Below are 18,917 nucleotides of genomic sequence, written 5' to 3'. Positions count from 1 at the left end.
CAGGAGAATACTATGGGGGAGTGTGTCAAAGGCCTCGCTGAAGTCTAGGTAGACTATGTCAACAGCCTTTCCCTCATCCACCAGGCAGGTCACCTGGTCATAGAAGATGAGGTTGGTCAGGCAGGACTTGCCTTTCATGAGTTCATGCTGACTGGGCCTGATGCCCAGGTTGTCCCACGTGTGCTGTGTGATTGCACTCAAGAGGACCTGTTTGATAACCTTCTCCAGCACCGGGTTCAGGCTAACAGGCCTGTAGTTCCCCAGGTCCTCCTTACAACCCTTCATATAGATGGGCATCAATGTTTTGTGTTTTTTCTAGTACACTTAAACCACAATATTTATTGTAAAACAATGAGTTTGTTACAAAAGAAATAGGAAAAAATAAGACTTTGTTGTAATTTATTCTTTCTTAAGCTTGTATTTTAACGAGCTATGAACAGAAGTATGAACTCCAGTAATAGTCAGGCATTTGAAAGCCAAACTGTTTTTTTAAAGGTAGAAGTTCAGTCTGAAGTTTTTATAATCTTTGGCAATGGAACAAAAATCATCCAGTTTCATGAAAGTAATAGTGTTGTGGATGAGAAAGGCTGGCCTGGTTAAAAAGCTGGTTATCTAGTCCTGAACAAAAGGCCTACAGAGCGTAATAGATTTTGCTTTTAGTACTGACTTTTTGAATGGAATTTTTGTATCCTGAAATGTCAGGCTTTTTGAAAAAGCCTGACTTTTTTTTTTTTTTTTTTTTTTTAACAACAGTAGTGTTTCCCTATTTAGTTAATATTTTCATCTTATGTAGCCTTGCTCTCAGTTAATATCTCACTGTAATATTGTCTTAGGTAAGAATGAGGACTAGAGTACCTTTTTGCAGTTTTGCTTTTTGTTTTATTTCCCAGCATATGTTTCCAACAAATCTTGCATATTTTATTTCATAATAGATAGCAGACTTTCATATTAACATTACAAAATCTTTAACCTCTAAAGGTTTCTGAAAGAGTAGTGGGAAACTCTTAAACTCTAATGTATAATCATTTTAGGAGGGGTCCCTGTTGCTTCTTAAGGAAAAACAGAAGGGTCCTGCTTTCACAATGGCATGGGCCGGATGCCACTTTCAGACCATTGCAGTGAAGGGGGAAAGGGTAGAACTTGAAGTCCTTCAGCTCTGCTTCAGTAGAGTAGTGCAAGTCCATGCTTTGGCAAGTGTCTCACTTGTTAGGAATGCATGATGTGCTTCTCTGCAGTAATACAGGAAATTTGGTGCTTTGAGTGATGGATGGACCCATGTGCACATTACTTAAGGCATACATGTGCAACATATCAGGCAATTTTAGGAAACACTGAATTATACTCCTAGAGTTCATCACAGCACATTCTACTTTGTCTATAGCATTGCTTTGCTCTTCTGCTTAATGTATGCCCTTATAAGACAGGTTATATTTGCTATAAAAACTGAGTATTAATTTAACCGATACCTCTAGTTTTGTCATGACTGAAATGGAAAGCTCTTTCAAGTAGAAAACACCTAACATAATGCAGAAGACAGCATGGATGAACAGCGAGCTCATAACTGATCCCAAACACATACACAGTCCACCAAAAGTGGAAACAAGGACAGACTGCTTGGGAGAATGTAGACGCACACAGGTAGTGTTGATGATTGCTTTCTAACACAGGTGATCGAGAATCTGATGAAAAGAGATTCTCTGCTAGACTGGGTGTATAGAAACAGGAAAGAACTGGTCAGGAATATGAAGGTTAGGGTAGCCTCCTTTACAGTGACCATGTGATGGTGGAGTTCTGGATTCTGAGAGTTGGGCAACTGGCAATAAGACTGGGTGGAAAACTGTTTGGTCTGTCAAGTTCAAAGTGGTGTAATCAGTGGTGGGACATGCCAGCTGGTTGCTGGTTACAAGCGGTGTCCGCTAAGGAGCTATGCTACTACCGATACTGGCTAGTGTTATAGTAACGTCCTAAATGGTGGTATGGGGTTTACGCTCAGCAGGTTCAAGGATGATGCCAAACTGGGGAGTGTAAATGATATGTATGAAGGCAGGGCTGCTATTTGGGGTGATTTGTACAGGGTAGAGGAATGAGCTCATTGAGAGGAGCCACATGTTCAAGAAAGGCAAAAATGTAGTCTTGTGTTTGGTATGGAATAGCTCCATGCAAAATTAGAGACTGGATACCAGTTGGCTAGAAAGCAGCTTTGTGGAGAAGGACCTCAGCACCCTGGTGGACAAGAAATTGAACATGACATGCAAAAGTGCCTCTGTCGCAAGGAATATTAACTGCATTGTGAGCTGCATTAGGAAGAGTGTATAGCTGGCAAGTACAAGGAGAGAACTGTGTTCACTCGTCAGGGAAAAAAAAGCTAAGGGGAAGCCTTATTGCTGTCTGCAACTACCTACTATAGCCTAGGAGGTAAGCCAGGCTTTTCTTAGAGGTATCCAGTGGGAGAATGGTGAGCAATAGGCTCGAGTCACAACCTGAATGTGGGATCTTAGCCACTGGAGGTGTTCAGAATTCAAGGGCTCTGAGCAGTCATCTTCTCTGGAGCTTGTTTGGGAAGAAGGTTGGACTAGGTCTGGAGGTCTCTTCCAATCTACATAATCGTATCATTATGCAGTCCTAAGCAGGAGGGATTTTAAAGTTAGGAGAGGTAAAAATGTAAATGTACAGTGAAATATTTTAGCTTTTGTTGGGTGTGAAAGCTATGTCATCCTGTCAGCTGTTCTTTTTCCTCATTAAAAATATCTTTAGGAATACGTCAATAGAGTTGCATGCTTATGTGCACAAATAACCATACAATACCATACATTCACCTTCCAAAGAGTGTGTAGAAGAGCATCATAATCAATATTGAATACAAGCAGGTAGACAAAGTGCTTGAGAATATACAGTGTGCAGTACTGCTGTACCTGCAAGTGGCTAGACAATTGTATTTGATACTGCTGTAATGGATAAACTTGTGGACTTTCTGTTCTGTCCCAGTTCGTACTATTGAACTGGTATTACCAGCAAGTCAACTTGTTTCAGATAAGGGGTAAACAAATGGCCTTTTGCCATGCAAAAATGGCAGAGAGGTTTGTTTGGCAATCAGTGTCTCATGACTGGAGATCAGGAAGCAACCATCATGTATTTCTGTATTTGAATATTTTATATGACTATTAAAGTATCTTGGACGTTAGTTTAGACTGTAAAAGTGTTGTTTGCTGTAATTTGAAAGAGACAAAACCCGAACCTTTACTTCTGCAGTGTGTTCTCTCTCTGGCTTACGCTTCTGACTGTGATATGTGAGATGATATGTCATCGAATGTGCTCACTGATACTCTTTATTATATTTATGAAGTTCCATGGAATTCCTCTTCTGTGAAATTCTTCTGGAGATAGTTCCTCAATAAGTTATTGAGCATTCAAAAGTGCTACAACTTTCTGATATTAAACAAATTCTTTTACAAATGACTTTTTTTCCTTCTCTTTCTGAAATTAAGAAACACTATATTGACGTTAAAATACAGAGCAAGGTGTTGTAGCAAGAGTGTTGGTCTCTTTTCTGGGGTGACAAGTGATAGGGCGTGATTTCGAGTAGTGCCAGAGAGGTTTAGATTGGATATGAGGATAAACTTCTTCACAGAGAGAGCGGTCAAGCATTGGAGTGGGTTGCCCAGGGGCGGTGTCCCCATCCCTGGAGGTATGTAAGGGATATGCGAATCATAACACTAAAGGGCATGGTGTAGAGATGAGACTTGGTAGGTCTGGGAGATGGTTGGATTTGAAGATCTTGAAGCTCTTCTCTTACCCAAATGATTGCGTGATTCTATGTATATAAGCTTGTCCTAAGAAGCAAATGATAACAACGCTTTTTTTCTTTTTTTTTTTTTTTTTTAAATGAAAACATTTGTTTTGATTAAAAACATGGCTGAGGTGGAGTAAAAGTATAGAGAAGAGTGATGAGTTGAATGACTGTCTATTGGGATTCCTTTTTCCCAGAGTTAATGTGGCTTGAGGCTTGGCTCTTGATATTCCTGATAACTGAGAATATGAAAAAGGGAATACTTTGTAAAGACACTACTTAACCATGGCTCCTCAGTAGTACCCACTTTTCTTGAGTATTGCTACCCACCCTCTTTTCCCGATCCTCAAAACAGCAAGAAGGTAGGTTGGTATAATCGCAAACTTTGTTCTGTTCTTAAACTTTATGGCAGTTGATATTATTTTCAATGATACATTACTTCGTGTTTATGCTACAACGAGAAATCTCATGTTTAGGAGAACTGCTTTCCCAAGCCAGTCTAGAAATAGCTGTTGTGTTTTACTTTCCGGATGGCAAGATATCTTAACTAAGCAAACTTAACAATTTTGACAGAGAAAACTTGTATGGTGGTTGTTGGGTTTTTGTGTTGGCTGTTTGGGTTTTTTTTGTTAGTTTGTTTGCTTTTCTGGATGGCAAGCATAAACAAATACTTAGAGTTTATTAAAAAAAAAAAAAGAGAGAAAAATGTGGGGGAAAAGGGTTATTCTGTACAATTTCAAGCTGGGATGAGAAAAAAAATGACAACCATTCCTACTGTTTTATTGCATTATGATAACAGAAGTAATGATTTTTTTTACACCAAATACTGCTTTGGACTGCATAAAAAGATGGTCTATTTCTTAAATGTAAAAGACATTAAATATATCACCACCTTCATTTTCAAGCCTTTATCATTGATGAGATACTTAAATAGAAGCAGTTACGTGCTTTTATTCATATGCACACTAGATTCTTAGTTACAAAGTGAAAACAGATCACAAAGGCAAGCATTTTGTTGGATTTGAGACAACTTAAGGAAAATATTAAAGTAAGTTCTAAATAAAGGTTGTCAACTATCTTAAAAATCTGGCTTGCAGATGAAGCTTTTTCCTCAAGTCTTGTGTAAGAATTTTACTTTTTTTTTTTTTTTTTTGTAAGGATGCAAAATAAGCTATTTTCACTTTTTTAAAAATATGTCTTGCAGATGAGTCCTGCATAGGTAATTTTATTGCTTGTTTTAGTGAAGATGCAACCTTTGCAGTAGTACAAAAAAAAACAAACAAAAAATAATAATGCAACCCATATGACTTAATTTATATGAAAAGTGAGCAGTGACAGCAAACAAAAACACTTAGTTATTGTTACTCAAAATAACTACAGAAGTGTCAGCATGTTCCTGTGCTCATTGTGAAAACATGTCTGCATATTCCAAATGTATATTTCTTCTGTTGTTAATTTCTTCCATCATCTCATGTATTTCACTGTAGCTCACTACCTTGGGCCTTTTTGTTATGCTTTTTCCGTAACTCATCTGAATCTGAGAAAAGAAAGTCTGTAAGCACTGCATATGTTTTCTTTACATTTTACCCATCCCATGCTGTGGTACACTCATAGTCACCAAATACGATGGTCGTTACAAGAGGACCATCTGTGAGTCAGTTCTAGTCAACCTCTTGCTGTGTGCCAGTCTCTTTGTAGTTCAATTGATTTTGGAGCAGCTCAGAAGAATATCTGCAGTAAACAGTGAGTCTGCGTAGTCAGTGTGGTGGAGTTGTACTAAACTGGTTCAGTCCCCTGATTCAGCTGTCCATTTTGGGACTCCTGTCTCTTGAAGAATTTTAAAACAGAAATTATATGTATTATTCTTCACAGTTGACTTTTTTTTTTTCTTGAATAATGTAGTAAAAGTTTTATTCTCCTTTCCTCTTAATCGGTGGAATGAGGGGGGAGTGTGAGGAAGGGAGGAGGGTAGAAATTGGAGACCTACTGTAAATCTCTTTATAGTCACTTGGAAACTAATTAATTCAGAATGGTGACTGCAGCTGCTATGACTCTATTCTAATTGATTGCTTTTGTGTGTAAAACCTTATTTCCCCCACAGTTGCCTCCTGCTTACAAAGAATATGTATAAAGTCTGTTCTGGGAATGTAATATTAATGTAAACATGACTTCAGTGCTGGACAGACTCATTGGCACTTTTATTAAACAACGGATTTAGTGAACATGTGGGTGAGTAGGATGAGGCAGAATAATTGTACCTTTAGAAAACGAAAGTAATGCCCTGCAAATCAATGGGAGTTCTTTGAAGAAATCAATAGATAAAATGGATGTTGCCCAGTGAGTCACTGTCTCATCTTAAATTTCCAAACAGCTCTTGGCCCTCTTTCACCAAGGCCTCTGTTTGGGAAGGGAAGGGAAGGGAAGGGAAAGCTTTTGATCAATAGAAGGAAGTTTGTTTGTTTTTATAACAGAGTTAAGACATGGTAACTAGAAGAGAGGAATATATGGCTAGCTATGATGGTGCTGGAACATTAGCAGTGGCATTTTATGGGGATCAGTGCTAGAAATGGTTCAGAGAAAGAGAATTAATTTGACAGAGCTTGATAATCCAAAATTGCCAGATACTACACTAAAACACTGCAGAACAATACCATAAAAGTGAGCAGTATTCAATAAAATGACAAAGAAATCCAGTACACATAAATGCAAAATAACGCATGTGGTATTGGTGCAAATTAAAGATTTGATTTGTTTGGTTTTTGTTGGATCTAGATTGGCTACTACCAGTGAGAAGGTGGATTTTGGAGTTACTGCAGACACCTGTGTGAAAATCCTGTTTTGTTATTCAGCATCTTCAGGCAGAAGACAGTGTGTTCCTGTTTGACTGTCTTGTTTTCCCATGTGCTGCATCTTCCTACTGTATTTTAAATTAAAAAAAAAAAAATAGATAAAGTGTTAAAGAGTGGCAAGGATGATCAGATACACCTTAGCATCTATGTAAGGTATAAGAAAATTGGATCCAATAGAGTACAAGGTGAAAACTGATTTTGGAGGTATGCTCAATTCATATATTCATGCTGGATACTTATTTTGTGCTCTAAATGCTAATATTTTGATCAGGAGGTTCTGGCAGCCAATTAGGAAAACTGTAGGTACTGAAAATAATCCTATTTTTCGTGTGTTTTTGCACACGAAAGCAGATCCCTGCTTTCCACCTTTGCCCGTCACATATGTACAAAATGATTCGAGCTTGTAATGTTAATGAAAGATGCTGCAATGATATGAATAGGCTGTTAAGGACATGATTGACATATGATACAATTGACTTCTTCCTTGAAATTCAGATTTTAGAAACTATGGGAAATGTTGGTCTTGTTCTGTATTTGTTCAGTTGTGGTGGTGTTGTTTTTTTTTCTTTTTTCTTTTTTCTCACCTTGGGCAAGTGAAATAGCAAGTTTGTCTTGTGGAGGCCAAGACAAAGACCACTAAGACTGCTAGGATCAAGATCTCTAGGATGGGTCAAAAGGTAATTTAATTTCTTCCTTATGCACTTTAAGAAAAGACTGATGGAGGAGTACTTTTCCTGGAGAAAAGGTACACCAGAAAAGGTAATGAAGAATGGGAATTCTTTCTTACTCAATTGTGACTAATCTCTGAACTCTTTTCTTTTCATGCTGTCTGGAAGTACACAAAAAGAGGCTGTATATATGGCTCTGTGTATTCGTGCTCTTCTGTCACTTTCTGCACCTCTCTGGGTTCTTCTGTCTTCATTTCTGTTTCCATTTCTATTTAAAACCAGCATCTAGCAGGTAGGGCTTATTAACTGGATTGCATCCATTTGTCAGTCACTGTCTTCAGTGGGAACGTTGTAAGAATATAGTATATCCTTCCTGGCTTCTTTGGTTGCATGCAGTCTTGCTGGCCCCAGCTGCTGCTGGAAGAAGAGAGGCTTAGCTGAAAATAAGGCAGCTTTCTGCTAGCTGTGCATAGCGTCCCCTTCTGGCAGGCAATGCTGTTTTTCTTCAATTTTTGCAAAAACAGTTCATCTGGCAACGAAGGCTATTGGCAACGGTTGTGAATACCAAGGATAGTAATTCAAAACTGAAGATAGTTCCAGCCAACACAGGACTGCTTGGAAATATGTTAACCCTGAAATTGCATGTGGTTGTTATTTTAATATTAGAAAAGCAGCGTGGAACAAATTGCCAGTACAGAGTGAAATTACAGATTGTACTATTCCAAGTGAACATTGACATTAATAACCAAAAGATGTTTGAGGAGAAAAGAATATTCAAATAATGATAATTTTGGCCTCATCATGCTATCATGCTTTCTGCACTGAATAATGTAGTGAGGTTGTTTTTTTCCTTTTGTGTAGCTTTTTTTTTTCTTTTTTTTTTGAATCCTTGTAATTGTAGTTTACTTTCATAATACCTACTACTTTTGAAATTGTCACAAGATTACAGACTTCCTAACTTTTTTGTATGTATGGTGAAAACAACGTTTCTCCCCGAACGTGGCTACTGAATCAGATGGGAACCTCCAAAATTAAACAATTCATTTAATCTAATTGACTAAACAAAATGCCAAGTTCACAGTGTTCATCTCTGTAGACTGATGTAATTGCTGGCATTTGACTTGCATACCTCTTGAAATATTAAATTAGTTTATAAACGTGGCAGAAAAGAGCAGCCTATACTTGCCAAATAAAGTTTGGGTATTTTACAACAGCATAAACAAATGAACTATGTTAACTCTTGTTTTGGGAAGTTGGTTTTAAGCTTTGTTTTATTATTAAACTGTATGACTAAGTATCTTTCCCTCAGCTTCATTCTCTGCTTTTAAGAGAGCTTGTAAAGGATATCAGATTAAGGATATTTAGCTAGAGGAAAGTATCCATTTGGACAAAACTGTGTTTACAGTAATATTGTGTAGCGTTATTTGATGAGGATTTTAATAACTTTATTTTTCTAGACAACATTATAAAAAGAAAACTTGATTTTTTTATTTCTAGTGTGAAACTTAGTAGATAAAAACTTGCAGGTTGACATTGAATTTCACTTGGATCTAAACTGAGACAGCAATACTGTAGACATTTAGTAATGTTTAAAATTGGTGCCAGCAAAAACCTGACACCAGTGTAGTTTACAGAAAGAACAATTGCTAGACAAGTTCCACTTGAAATACATTCTTACATTCCCAATGAGTAAATGTAATTTCAGAGTGCATTTTTTTTAACAGGTTAGTGACAGTTAGTTCCTATCAAGATTGAATGCCATGTATTCATCTAAACTAAGACTGCTGTGCAGCTTTTGAGTTTTTGGGAAGTTCTATTCCACTCTGAAAATTTCCTCTAGTGACTGCTTTTGTTTTGTTATTTTAAAATACAGTTAAGTTCTATTGTTTTTCTTAATCTGTACTGTGGTATTCTTGCCCATGTTGTTATTAATACAACAAAACTAAAAATTAATTATTTCAAGGAAGGTTTTTTTTATAAAAGTCATACGTTGAATAAAAGGCAAGTTAGAACAACATTAAATTCCTTAAAAAAAAAAAATAAGGCAATTGATGGAAGTTGCGAAGTTGTATTAAAAACGTGATAGTTTCTTGACTGTATACTTTAGGAAAATTAACAACTGTAGAACACTTTCTTTTTATACTGTTCTTCCTCTTTGTAATACAGGATCTAGATTTTTGATAAGTGAAAAATACCATAATTACTATAGGACATAATAACAATCTTCAACAGTAATGACACAGGAGAATGTATTTAAATTATAATTCACTTAATTTGTCTACAATTAGAGAGAAAATGTCTTCATTTTTACTGGATGAAACCCTTGGTTTCAGTGTGTGATGATATAGTATCAAGTCATCCAGTCAGGTTGCCGGGAAAAGCCTTTTTGGCTAGACTGGTAGACCAAAAAATGTTCCATGAGATCTCTTTCTATTGTGGTTTTGCTTTCTTGTAGCTGTTTGTTCTTCATGACACAGGTATTTACAGTAAAACCCGACTTCTGTGGAAAACTAAATCTATATATCCACATACTTCCAATTTCTGTCAGACTATGTTGCCTGTAAGTTTTGCAGAAGTTTAACTGGTGGAGTCATTTATTAAAATATGAAGTCGCTCCTGAAAACATGCAAACTTCCAAAAGAGTATTTATTCAAACAGTATCAGTAAACGTTCTTAAGATTGATAGTATAAAAACAGTTTAATAGTGAGAAGTTCATGCAACATGCAGAGAGAGCATTGCCATCTGAGAAGACATTCCTGCCCTCATTGCAATGTGACCTGTAATTTTCATTTATTAAAAATAATAATAAAATTAGTAACGTGCTGCTTTGTTTGTCTTGCTTATATGAACTTTGAGTGCACATATGCCTCAATGTTTGGTCCCTACTCTGACAGTGTCTTAGATTATACTAGATGAAAGTGACTGGGAATCGATCCTTCCAAACACTTTCACCCCATAGTGGTTAATTATTGTACTTTATAGTCTCTGTTAATAGGCAGTTAGGATATTGTGCATTTGTATAATCTTTACGTGCTTACATCAAGTCTGCCAGTGAGTCACCGAAGAGACCAAGGCCGTGACTCCTAAACTGACTCCCCTCACTTTCTCTGTCTGAAAAGTGCAGGCTCTGGAGTAAATGTGCATAAACATTGAAAATCCTGAGTGTTGCCTTGTCAGGAAGAGCAGCCAATCACCCAGAGTAAGGCAGAGAGATACTGAACCCTAGTGTATCTTGTTTTTCCTTTCTTTACACTTCATAAATCTGTAATTGCCATTGTCTGTTTACAAATAAGTGCTTTTAATTGCATTTTATTTAAACCTAGCATGAACTGAGACACAACAAGGCCTTCCTTTCTCCAACATGTATGAAGGGTTTCTGCAAACTAGGCTACCTGAAGTGCTGGATCTGCCCAGCTCCTAGGTGTGGTAGCATGAATACCCATTTCAGCTGCATGGGCTGGTGGGGGAGCTGACACTTCTAGGATCGGTGAGCTTGTTTTTACCAAATGACTGTTTAAAAAAAAAAAAAAACTTTTTAGCTTATAGAACATAAAGATGCTTAGATACTTCTGAAGGGCAGCTATTCTGAATGAGTGACTTGGAAGCTGGTATACCTTAATTTTCTGGGTGTCAGTTAAATTTGGACCTGTGGCGGGGATGGTCTTGACAGTGCCATCCTAGACTCCGTGTGTATCAATCTACCTCCAGTGAGGCTGTTACCAGCTCTTACAGGATTCACACCTTTGGACTTAAAACCTCATACTTCTGCAACAGTAATCTGAAATTTGTTAACTCCAGCATAGTGCTTTCTTTTCCATGGATATGAAGCATTATAGAAAGTGTCTGTTTGCAATCTGCTGCAGCAGCAGATGATGGTAGGTCTTTTTACAATGAAAGATTGAAATTCTAGATTGAATTTCTGATGGAAAAATTCTGTTTTTTACTTGCCACAATTTCAGAACATGCCATATTTTTAATAGAAACACATGGATGTTAAGACCAGACATTTTTAGTGGCTGCTAGCAATAGAATTTTTAGTACCAAGATACTGGTACTATATTGATTGACCTAGTGGATATCAGCCGATATTGTTGTCAGTTTGGAATGAAACATTTTAATGATTATCCAATCTCTGTCTTAGCATCAGGTAAAGTAAATGGTGCAGTTGCATCATTCAGGCATTCTAGTGTCATTCAGCCGGAGAAGATAAATGGGTCTTCAGGATTACTTGTGACAGTCAACAAAACAGGAAATAATTCAAACAAGTGTGGGTCTTTAGCCATGAAAAGCTTTACTGCAGAAGTTGCAGTCATAAGCAAGCAGCTTTTAACATTCTCTGAATTCACCTAACTTCAAGCTGCAGTTATGGAAATTTGCAACAAATCAGTAGACTTCTCTGGAAGGATTTTATGTAATTTGAATGTAATGGATAAAGATGAGTGTGACCTGGATTGCCTGGATTCCACTGAGGAAAATAATAAAGCCAAATGAAAGATTAAATTTCCAGGAGCCAGAAAGGCTATGGGCTTTTTGTCCAGAATGAGAGTCGTCCTCTTCTGTATGATATTACCAAGACAGACACTGTATCCCATTTTATTCTTTTCTTAAAAATGGTAGTAGAAAATGAGAAGAAATGCAAAAAAAAAAAAAAAAAGAATTACCTAGGTTATGTAAGGACAAATTTTTATCCTGTAATAGAGAAATTTCATTGCACTTAATTACTCAAAAGAGATCTTGGGAGGTGACTTGGTAATAGTTTGTCAGTTCTGGCTGGCAGGTGGCTGCCTACCCAGAAGTGCTTTAATTCTGGTCTATTGGAAAAATTACATAGAAATTTTATAATAACGTAAATATCTCAGTGTAGCATTGATCTTTTTAATAAATTTATTAATGAGCTTAAGCCACACTTAACTAGACAATATTAAATTTTTACTTACCAGCTCAAATTTTCTGTCCTACTGTTCTGCTATGAATATTATCCAAATTCCCTTCTTTTCCCGTACTATACACATTGGTTTCAAATCTGATAAAATGGGGGTGAGGAGGATGAGTTTTGGAGGTGGGTTTGTTTTGGGTTTTGTTTTGTTTTTATTTTTAGACAGGCAGAGTTTCATTAATTTTGTTATGATGATCCACTAATGAGACTTAGCAACTCATAAACTCATGTATAAATATATATATATACATATGTAATGTATGTATATTTAGTTCACAGTTGCTGGCCAAGTATTTGCATATTCTCAACTGTCAGGAATAAAAAATGGCTTAAGTTAGTGTCACTTTTTCTTCATAATCACCAATTAGGGTATTGCATTTCTTGATAACAGGCCTTCACAGTTGAAACAAACCTGTACTCTTACCATGGATTTATGAAAAACACATAACCTTTTAGGTAAACCACTGTTGATTTCTTTCACTCTTTGGAATATATTCTACTATGTAGTAGAGTATATATGGTGAGTATATATATACTCGCTATACTGTGAGCATATAATCTGTTTTTGTGTAAGTGCTTCACAATGGTGGTATTTTCAGAGTCAAAGGATACTTTTGCTCTGAATGGCTGAAATACAGGACATTTAGAGGCTTAGAAAAGGTGGCAAACTGTTTGTGACAGGAAACCATACAGTCGTTAGACTGTAGTCATTAGTCATTAGATACAATCATTACTCATAGAAAAAAAGGATCTGATAACCTATACTGAAATAATGTATTTTCTACCCCTTTCTCCTTACTAAAGGACCTAAAAAATGGCAGGGGACAACAGAATGAGATTAAATGCAAAAGAAAAAGGTAATAAACTTAGTTTATGAGAAGGTAGCCTCAAACACCCGTTCAAGGGATAATATGTTACAAGATCTGAGTGCAGTAATGGGTAAGAAACAAACTGTTTCAAGGGTAAAAAAAATGTTATTATTTTAAAAGATCTAAGTGCAGTAGTAGGCAACAAACTACAGGGGAGATTTCAACAGAAATATTTGATACTAGGTGCAAGTCTTGTGTTAGCTACTTGTATATACCCTGAATCACGTACTTATTTCTTTTTAAAGAAATGTTCTCATTGTAAGAAAAAATCATTGTATAAAGATGGGTACATATGGTGAAATTTCATAAGGAAAGGCTTAAGACTTGAACAGTTAAGAACGTATGAAAACATGGTGATAAAAATGACAGAATTTATAAAGGTAAAAGGAAAATACTAGTCAAAACAAAATTGAGGTCGCGTACTAGGTATGGTTTTTAACAGAGTGAGGACTTAAACTCCTAAATTGTTTCCACAGGCCACTACTGGCAACTTTTTCTTCTGAGTCATCTAAAATTGCCTTAGACAGCATAGCCGGGAATACATTTTATGTGAATAATCTTGCATTTCTGAGATGTGTCAAAGCCTCATCCGACAGGTTTTTTTGTCTTTCCTGTCTTCTGAAGGCTATTCAATAAATTACATTACCATTCCCTTTATATTAAAATGTGTATCTTCCTCAGTATCACCTGGATAAAGTGTAATCTGAGCAACCATGACTAGTGTTGGTATGACATTGCAAAGCATAAATGGCATCTGAAAATTCATACTTCTGTGCAATATAGCCTTGTTTTTCTATGCAAAACAGTTCCGGCTTATTTAAATGAACTTCATCATTTATAGAAAAAAAAATTGCTGTTCTAAATTTCCATGGGTGGTGGAGTGAAATCTCTGCCTGCGGTACTGGCCGTGGAGCTGAGGGGCTGCGCGAGGCTGTCTGGCTGCATGCTGTGTTGTCCCATCTGCACGTTTCACAGCCCAGCCTTTCACTGCCTTGGCCATCCCTGTTTCCATCCCTATCTAACCTTTGCCCACCTGTAATTCGTTTGTCCCCATTGCTGTACCCACACCCAAATTTCAGGCGATTTGGCTTTACATGGTGTAACTGGTGTGGCTACCCGGGTACTGTCAACCGTACAAGATGTCCTCCCCTAAGTCTCCCCAGTACTCCTTAAGCTTTCTCTGGAGTTTGTCTGTTTTTCACGTAGCTCTCCCTTAAAGATCTGTAAAATCTAGCCGTATTGTCAGCTTCTCGCATTATCTGTCACATCCAGCAATTTTATTATGTCATGTCCAGTAGTTTTTCACATCCTGTTTATTCAGCTTAATCTCGGGCCAAGGCCTAGTCATCTGCCTGCAGCCTTAACAAGATCCAACTGGCTGACAGGTCCATTTAGCCTGATTTCCCCCCAAAGTGCAGAGCAGCTGCTGGAGCAGCCAGCACGGCCTGGTGCAGGGACTCGGGCTGGTCCTGTGCTGCTGCTCGCTTGCTCCCTGCTCATCTCATCGCTGTTGTCCCTGCCAGAGCTCTCAGCTCGGCCCAGGCACCAGGCAGGTCAGACAGTGCCGATGTGCTTCGCATTGTGTGCAGCAGCCTGCAGAGATCCCCACCTTGCTCACGTCCCTGTCTCTGAAAGGGTTTGTGATAGTTGGTGAGGTAGGGACAGTTTGGAATCAGAACAAAATGATCTGTTCAGCTTGTCTCTAGTCACCTATTATCTTCTTGGGGGATGATCAAAACAAAAATCAGCTATTGGGATCACCATGTCCAACTCGCCTGCATGCTGGCTGCCCTTCCTCGCGTAGGAAAGAGATGAAACCCATGAGTTATGACAGAAACTACTGACCTCTGGGTGTACAGCCAGCACCGTTCACAACAGCATCCTATCTGGCATCCACTGGTGTGCTGGTGGATGATGGTTGTTATCAATGCACACCATAAAGGGCAGCAGTACAAGCATGACTGAGTACGGGCCAGCTGCTAGAGTCAGACCAGTGTGTAAGCTGCCCGAGCCTGCAAGGGGAGCAGATGAGGGTCTCCACCTCAGCCAGGGAAGCAAGAAATAGCATGTGTCCCAACAGCCAGCTGCAGAGAGGAGACAGGGACAGCGCGTCCTGTGCACAGATACTGCTGAGACGGGGAGAGTGAGGGTGTCAGTGCATCACCCAGCCTGCTGGTAGGGGCCAGCAGAGTGTCTGTATTTTTCCTGCATCGGGTGTTGTAGGTTGATCCTACAGGTGCTGGTGTTTGAGAGGGGCTCCAAGGTGCACAGGGCTGGGCTCCAGCAGCAGGGCAGGAGGAATCCATGGGTCCCGGAGACAGGAGGCACCAGCCACTTACAACAGCCCCCAATAGAAGCGATGGAAGCAGGTAGTAAATGCAAAGGTTCTCTCTGTGAGTTGGGAATCCTTCAGCAGTGTGCACCTCAAAGTTGAGAAGGCTGTGCTGGGAAAAACATCATGGTATTCTCTTCCTGTTCTCCTGTCTGCTGCTGACCATTAATAGAGGCAGAAGAAAGGTCTGTATAGCCCAGTAATTTCACTCATATGGCTACTTTCACAAAAATGAGGTATTGCTGAAGGCCATATAAATCAGAAATGCTTGTTCTGCCTTAAATCTAAGGAAAGTGAAGAAGATGTTTATAAATTCGGGCTTTTTAGGTTCACGGTCTCATTCTGTATATTAAGCATTTCAGTGAAGCTCCATTCACGACCTCACATTCCAAACTGTTACTCCTGCTCTATCAATATGCGTGATTCTGCAACATTAAGCTAGTGAAGATCATATAAATTACCTATTCTTTTTTAATATAAAGAAACAGCTAAATTTAATGAACAGTACTGGGTTCCAGAGCTTCATTCATAGCTCCCAACCAACTATGTGACTGTAAGCATGTCACTTAACTACTGTGTCCTACTTTCACCATCTGTGAAACACTTTGGAAAGTCATGGAAAACTGAATCATAGGTCTTTTCCATCTCTAGATTCTATTAGGTCATGCAGTCTGTCCATCTGCCAGTGTAAGATTGTTTCCTATATTCACCAGTGTTTTTCCAGTCTGGATTCTGCATGCCAAATGATTGGGCTTCCACCGGTACCTCTGGGAGATGATTTTGCAGGCATCTAGGTCTCGTTGTCAGAAAGCTCTTCTGACATGCACAACAACTGATTTTTTATTTTTTTTAGTTTCTCCATTTTGTCCTGTTAGCTTATTCTTGCTATTATATGACTACTCATAGTTTTAAGACACGTATTTACACAGTATCTTAAAGACCTAGGTAAGATGCAACTCTCGGATTTAATATACAGAAGGAACAACAATGTAAGATTTTGAAATTAATGGTATGACTGTCTAATTTCAGGAAGAACCAAGTACATGCACAGACTGCTGTAGAGCTGAGTTAGGAAGAGGATAAAATATGGAAACCTAACAATGGAGTGGGATGTTTAATGGAAATGTTGGAATATTTATCAAGGATGATAAATTAGGGTAATAAAAGAAAGTAATAAGTAAACATGAAAGTCTTTCCATAATCTTCTTTTAGAGGTGTAAACTATAATGTCTTGCAAAATTTGACTTACATTTGATTACATTTGATCTTGGCTAGTACATTAATTATTCTGACCTAATAGTTGCAGTAATTGCTTGAAAGGGTTTTCAGTTAGTGTCTCTCTTGCCTTAATCTAAGCATAGTATTCAACTGCAGGCGCACACAGTCATCTGGACATGCAGCACTTTGTCAAACTTTAATATTTTGCACGTGCATCTCCAGTTTATTTTTTTTCTTCTTAATTGACCACTAGTGTTGTGATTTGCTGTAATTTAGACTTAAGGCATCTGCTTTCCTGGAGTTTCAGAAATTCAGTGTATGGATAATTTTCTTCAAGTGTTGAAGCCAGCAGCATTTAGATACAATCTCGATCTTAATGATAGCTATCAGAATAACTAGTTATCTGTGTTATCTGTGAAATTTTTCAGAACTGTGAATGTGTGAAAGGTATTCGGGCTCAGCATAACAGTAGTTAATTCTTAAGTCTGGGAATGGAAATTGCATGTGTATTACCTTCAGAAAAGAAGGATTTCTATTTTTTTATAATCATTTTATTTTACTTTTCAACTTCAGTTTCATCGTCTCAACCTTACATATACACGTATGTTGATCAGTTCTGATGTAACTTCAGAGTCTATGAGAATTGTGGAATTTCATAACCTTTCAAAGCTTTTATGAAGCACAATCAATACAGACAATTTCTAGAAATAACTTCACCATTCTACGTACTTTGCTTTTGAAAATCTCCATTTCCCTTAGTAATATTAGATACAGTCAGATATAAGTTTAAATTAATGTTTAAATTAATTGAAGTTTAAATTAATGTTTTTAAGTAAATGTAGTATTTACATAAACAACAACAACAAAGTCTATATATAACAAACTGAATTTCTTCCTTTAGTTAATCAACAGGAGATGCTATAAAGTTATCATGTTTATGAGGAACATAAAACTTAGAAATGTTTAGTGAAGTCTAAAGAATAAATATATCTTTCATCCACAGGAAATAAAGCCAGATCAAGTTACCAAACTTGCACTTGGGAAAGAAATTAACTTTGAAAGTGTCTGCAAAAAGGTAAGGCTTGTTGGTCTTGGTTTTCTGCACCTTGTTCCATGAGTGTGAGAGAGTATGCGAGCTCCTTAGGAAAAGGTGCATATGTGGGTGGGTACCTGCATTTGCATGCTGTCTTGTGTATGTTATATAAGGTTTTCCCTACAGGCCTTCCTTTTCTAAGGAAATGTATCCACTAGGACACGTCTACAAAACACTATATAGTTGTTTAGCATGAGTAGCTTGTCATCAGGGCTGGCCAGCTAATCCCTAGTAACTAGAGTTGCATACCAGGAAGCATAGTAGTGTTCTTTCTGTCTTTATAAATGGATTTGTTATGTTTATGTAGTGTATATACACGGATCAGTTAATGTAAATAATCAAAGCTTTTAACAACAGTTGAAAATAAGCTCTAAATACTTCTAGAGGCAGAGAGAAGCTTACCCATGTGAACAAAACATTAGCCTGAAATATAGGTGGGATATTAACACCACCGTGGCTCATGAATTTCAATGCAGTGCTTCTCCTGAAACCCACTAATGATGGTATGTTACTAAATATTAACTAACGAGTGTACCTGTAAGGGATGAAATGAAGGCACAGAAGTGTGCAGATGTTCTTTGTAATAAGTAGCTGAGGATGAGAGCAGGCATAACACTCTAAAAGAAAAGTGAAGAAGAGCAGAAATACGTACCCTTCTAAAAGGTGCTGCAGAAATGATTATACATAGCAATTCTGAATCAAAAAATAAAATGAAACTGTGTATTTCCACCAGATTCTCCTAAATTCCTGTGGGTGGTTTACTGAGGACTGGGAAGAGTCAGAGATCTGAAATGTACATCATGGACAGTCTTAAGTTTTCATTTAGAATTGGATCATTTCCTCCTATAATGGCATCACTTGTGTGCAATATAACTGTACTATTTCAAAGCACAACCATGTGTGGTGCAGTTCATCCATCAGCATAAAGTGGAGCAGGATTTCACTGAAACAAAATAAAATTAGTATGCCAGAGAAGAGAAATCTCAGGGTGGATCTCATTAATTTATGTAAATACCCGAAGGGAGGGTGCAAGGAGAATGCAGCCAGGCTCTTGGTGGTTCCCAGTGCCAGGACAAGAGCCAGTGGGCACAAACTGGAACATCAGAGGTTCTGTCTGAACATCAGGAAACACTTTTTGCTATGCCAGTGACCGAGCTCTGGCAC

General features: G+C 37.8%; 1 protein-coding gene across 1 annotated transcript in view; it reads left to right on the top strand.

The window, feature by feature from the left end:
• SRFBP1 (serum response factor binding protein 1) overlaps nucleotides 1-18,917 on the top strand; it is a 75,140-nt gene that overhangs the window by 33,631 nt on the left and 22,592 nt on the right. The window contains exon 4 of the mRNA XM_084304939.1: nucleotides 17,664-17,735. Within this exon, the coding sequence (XP_084161065.1) occupies nucleotides 17,664-17,735 (72 nt within the window). The remainder of the gene's footprint in view (nucleotides 1-17,663; nucleotides 17,736-18,917) is intronic.

The sequence above is a fragment of the Netta rufina genome (assembly GCF_964035555.1).
Source record: "Netta rufina genome assembly, chromosome: Z".
In the NCBI taxonomy this organism is placed as follows: Eukaryota; Metazoa; Chordata; class Aves; order Anseriformes; family Anatidae; genus Netta; species Netta rufina.
This window is presented reverse-complemented; position numbering and strand designations above follow the sequence as displayed.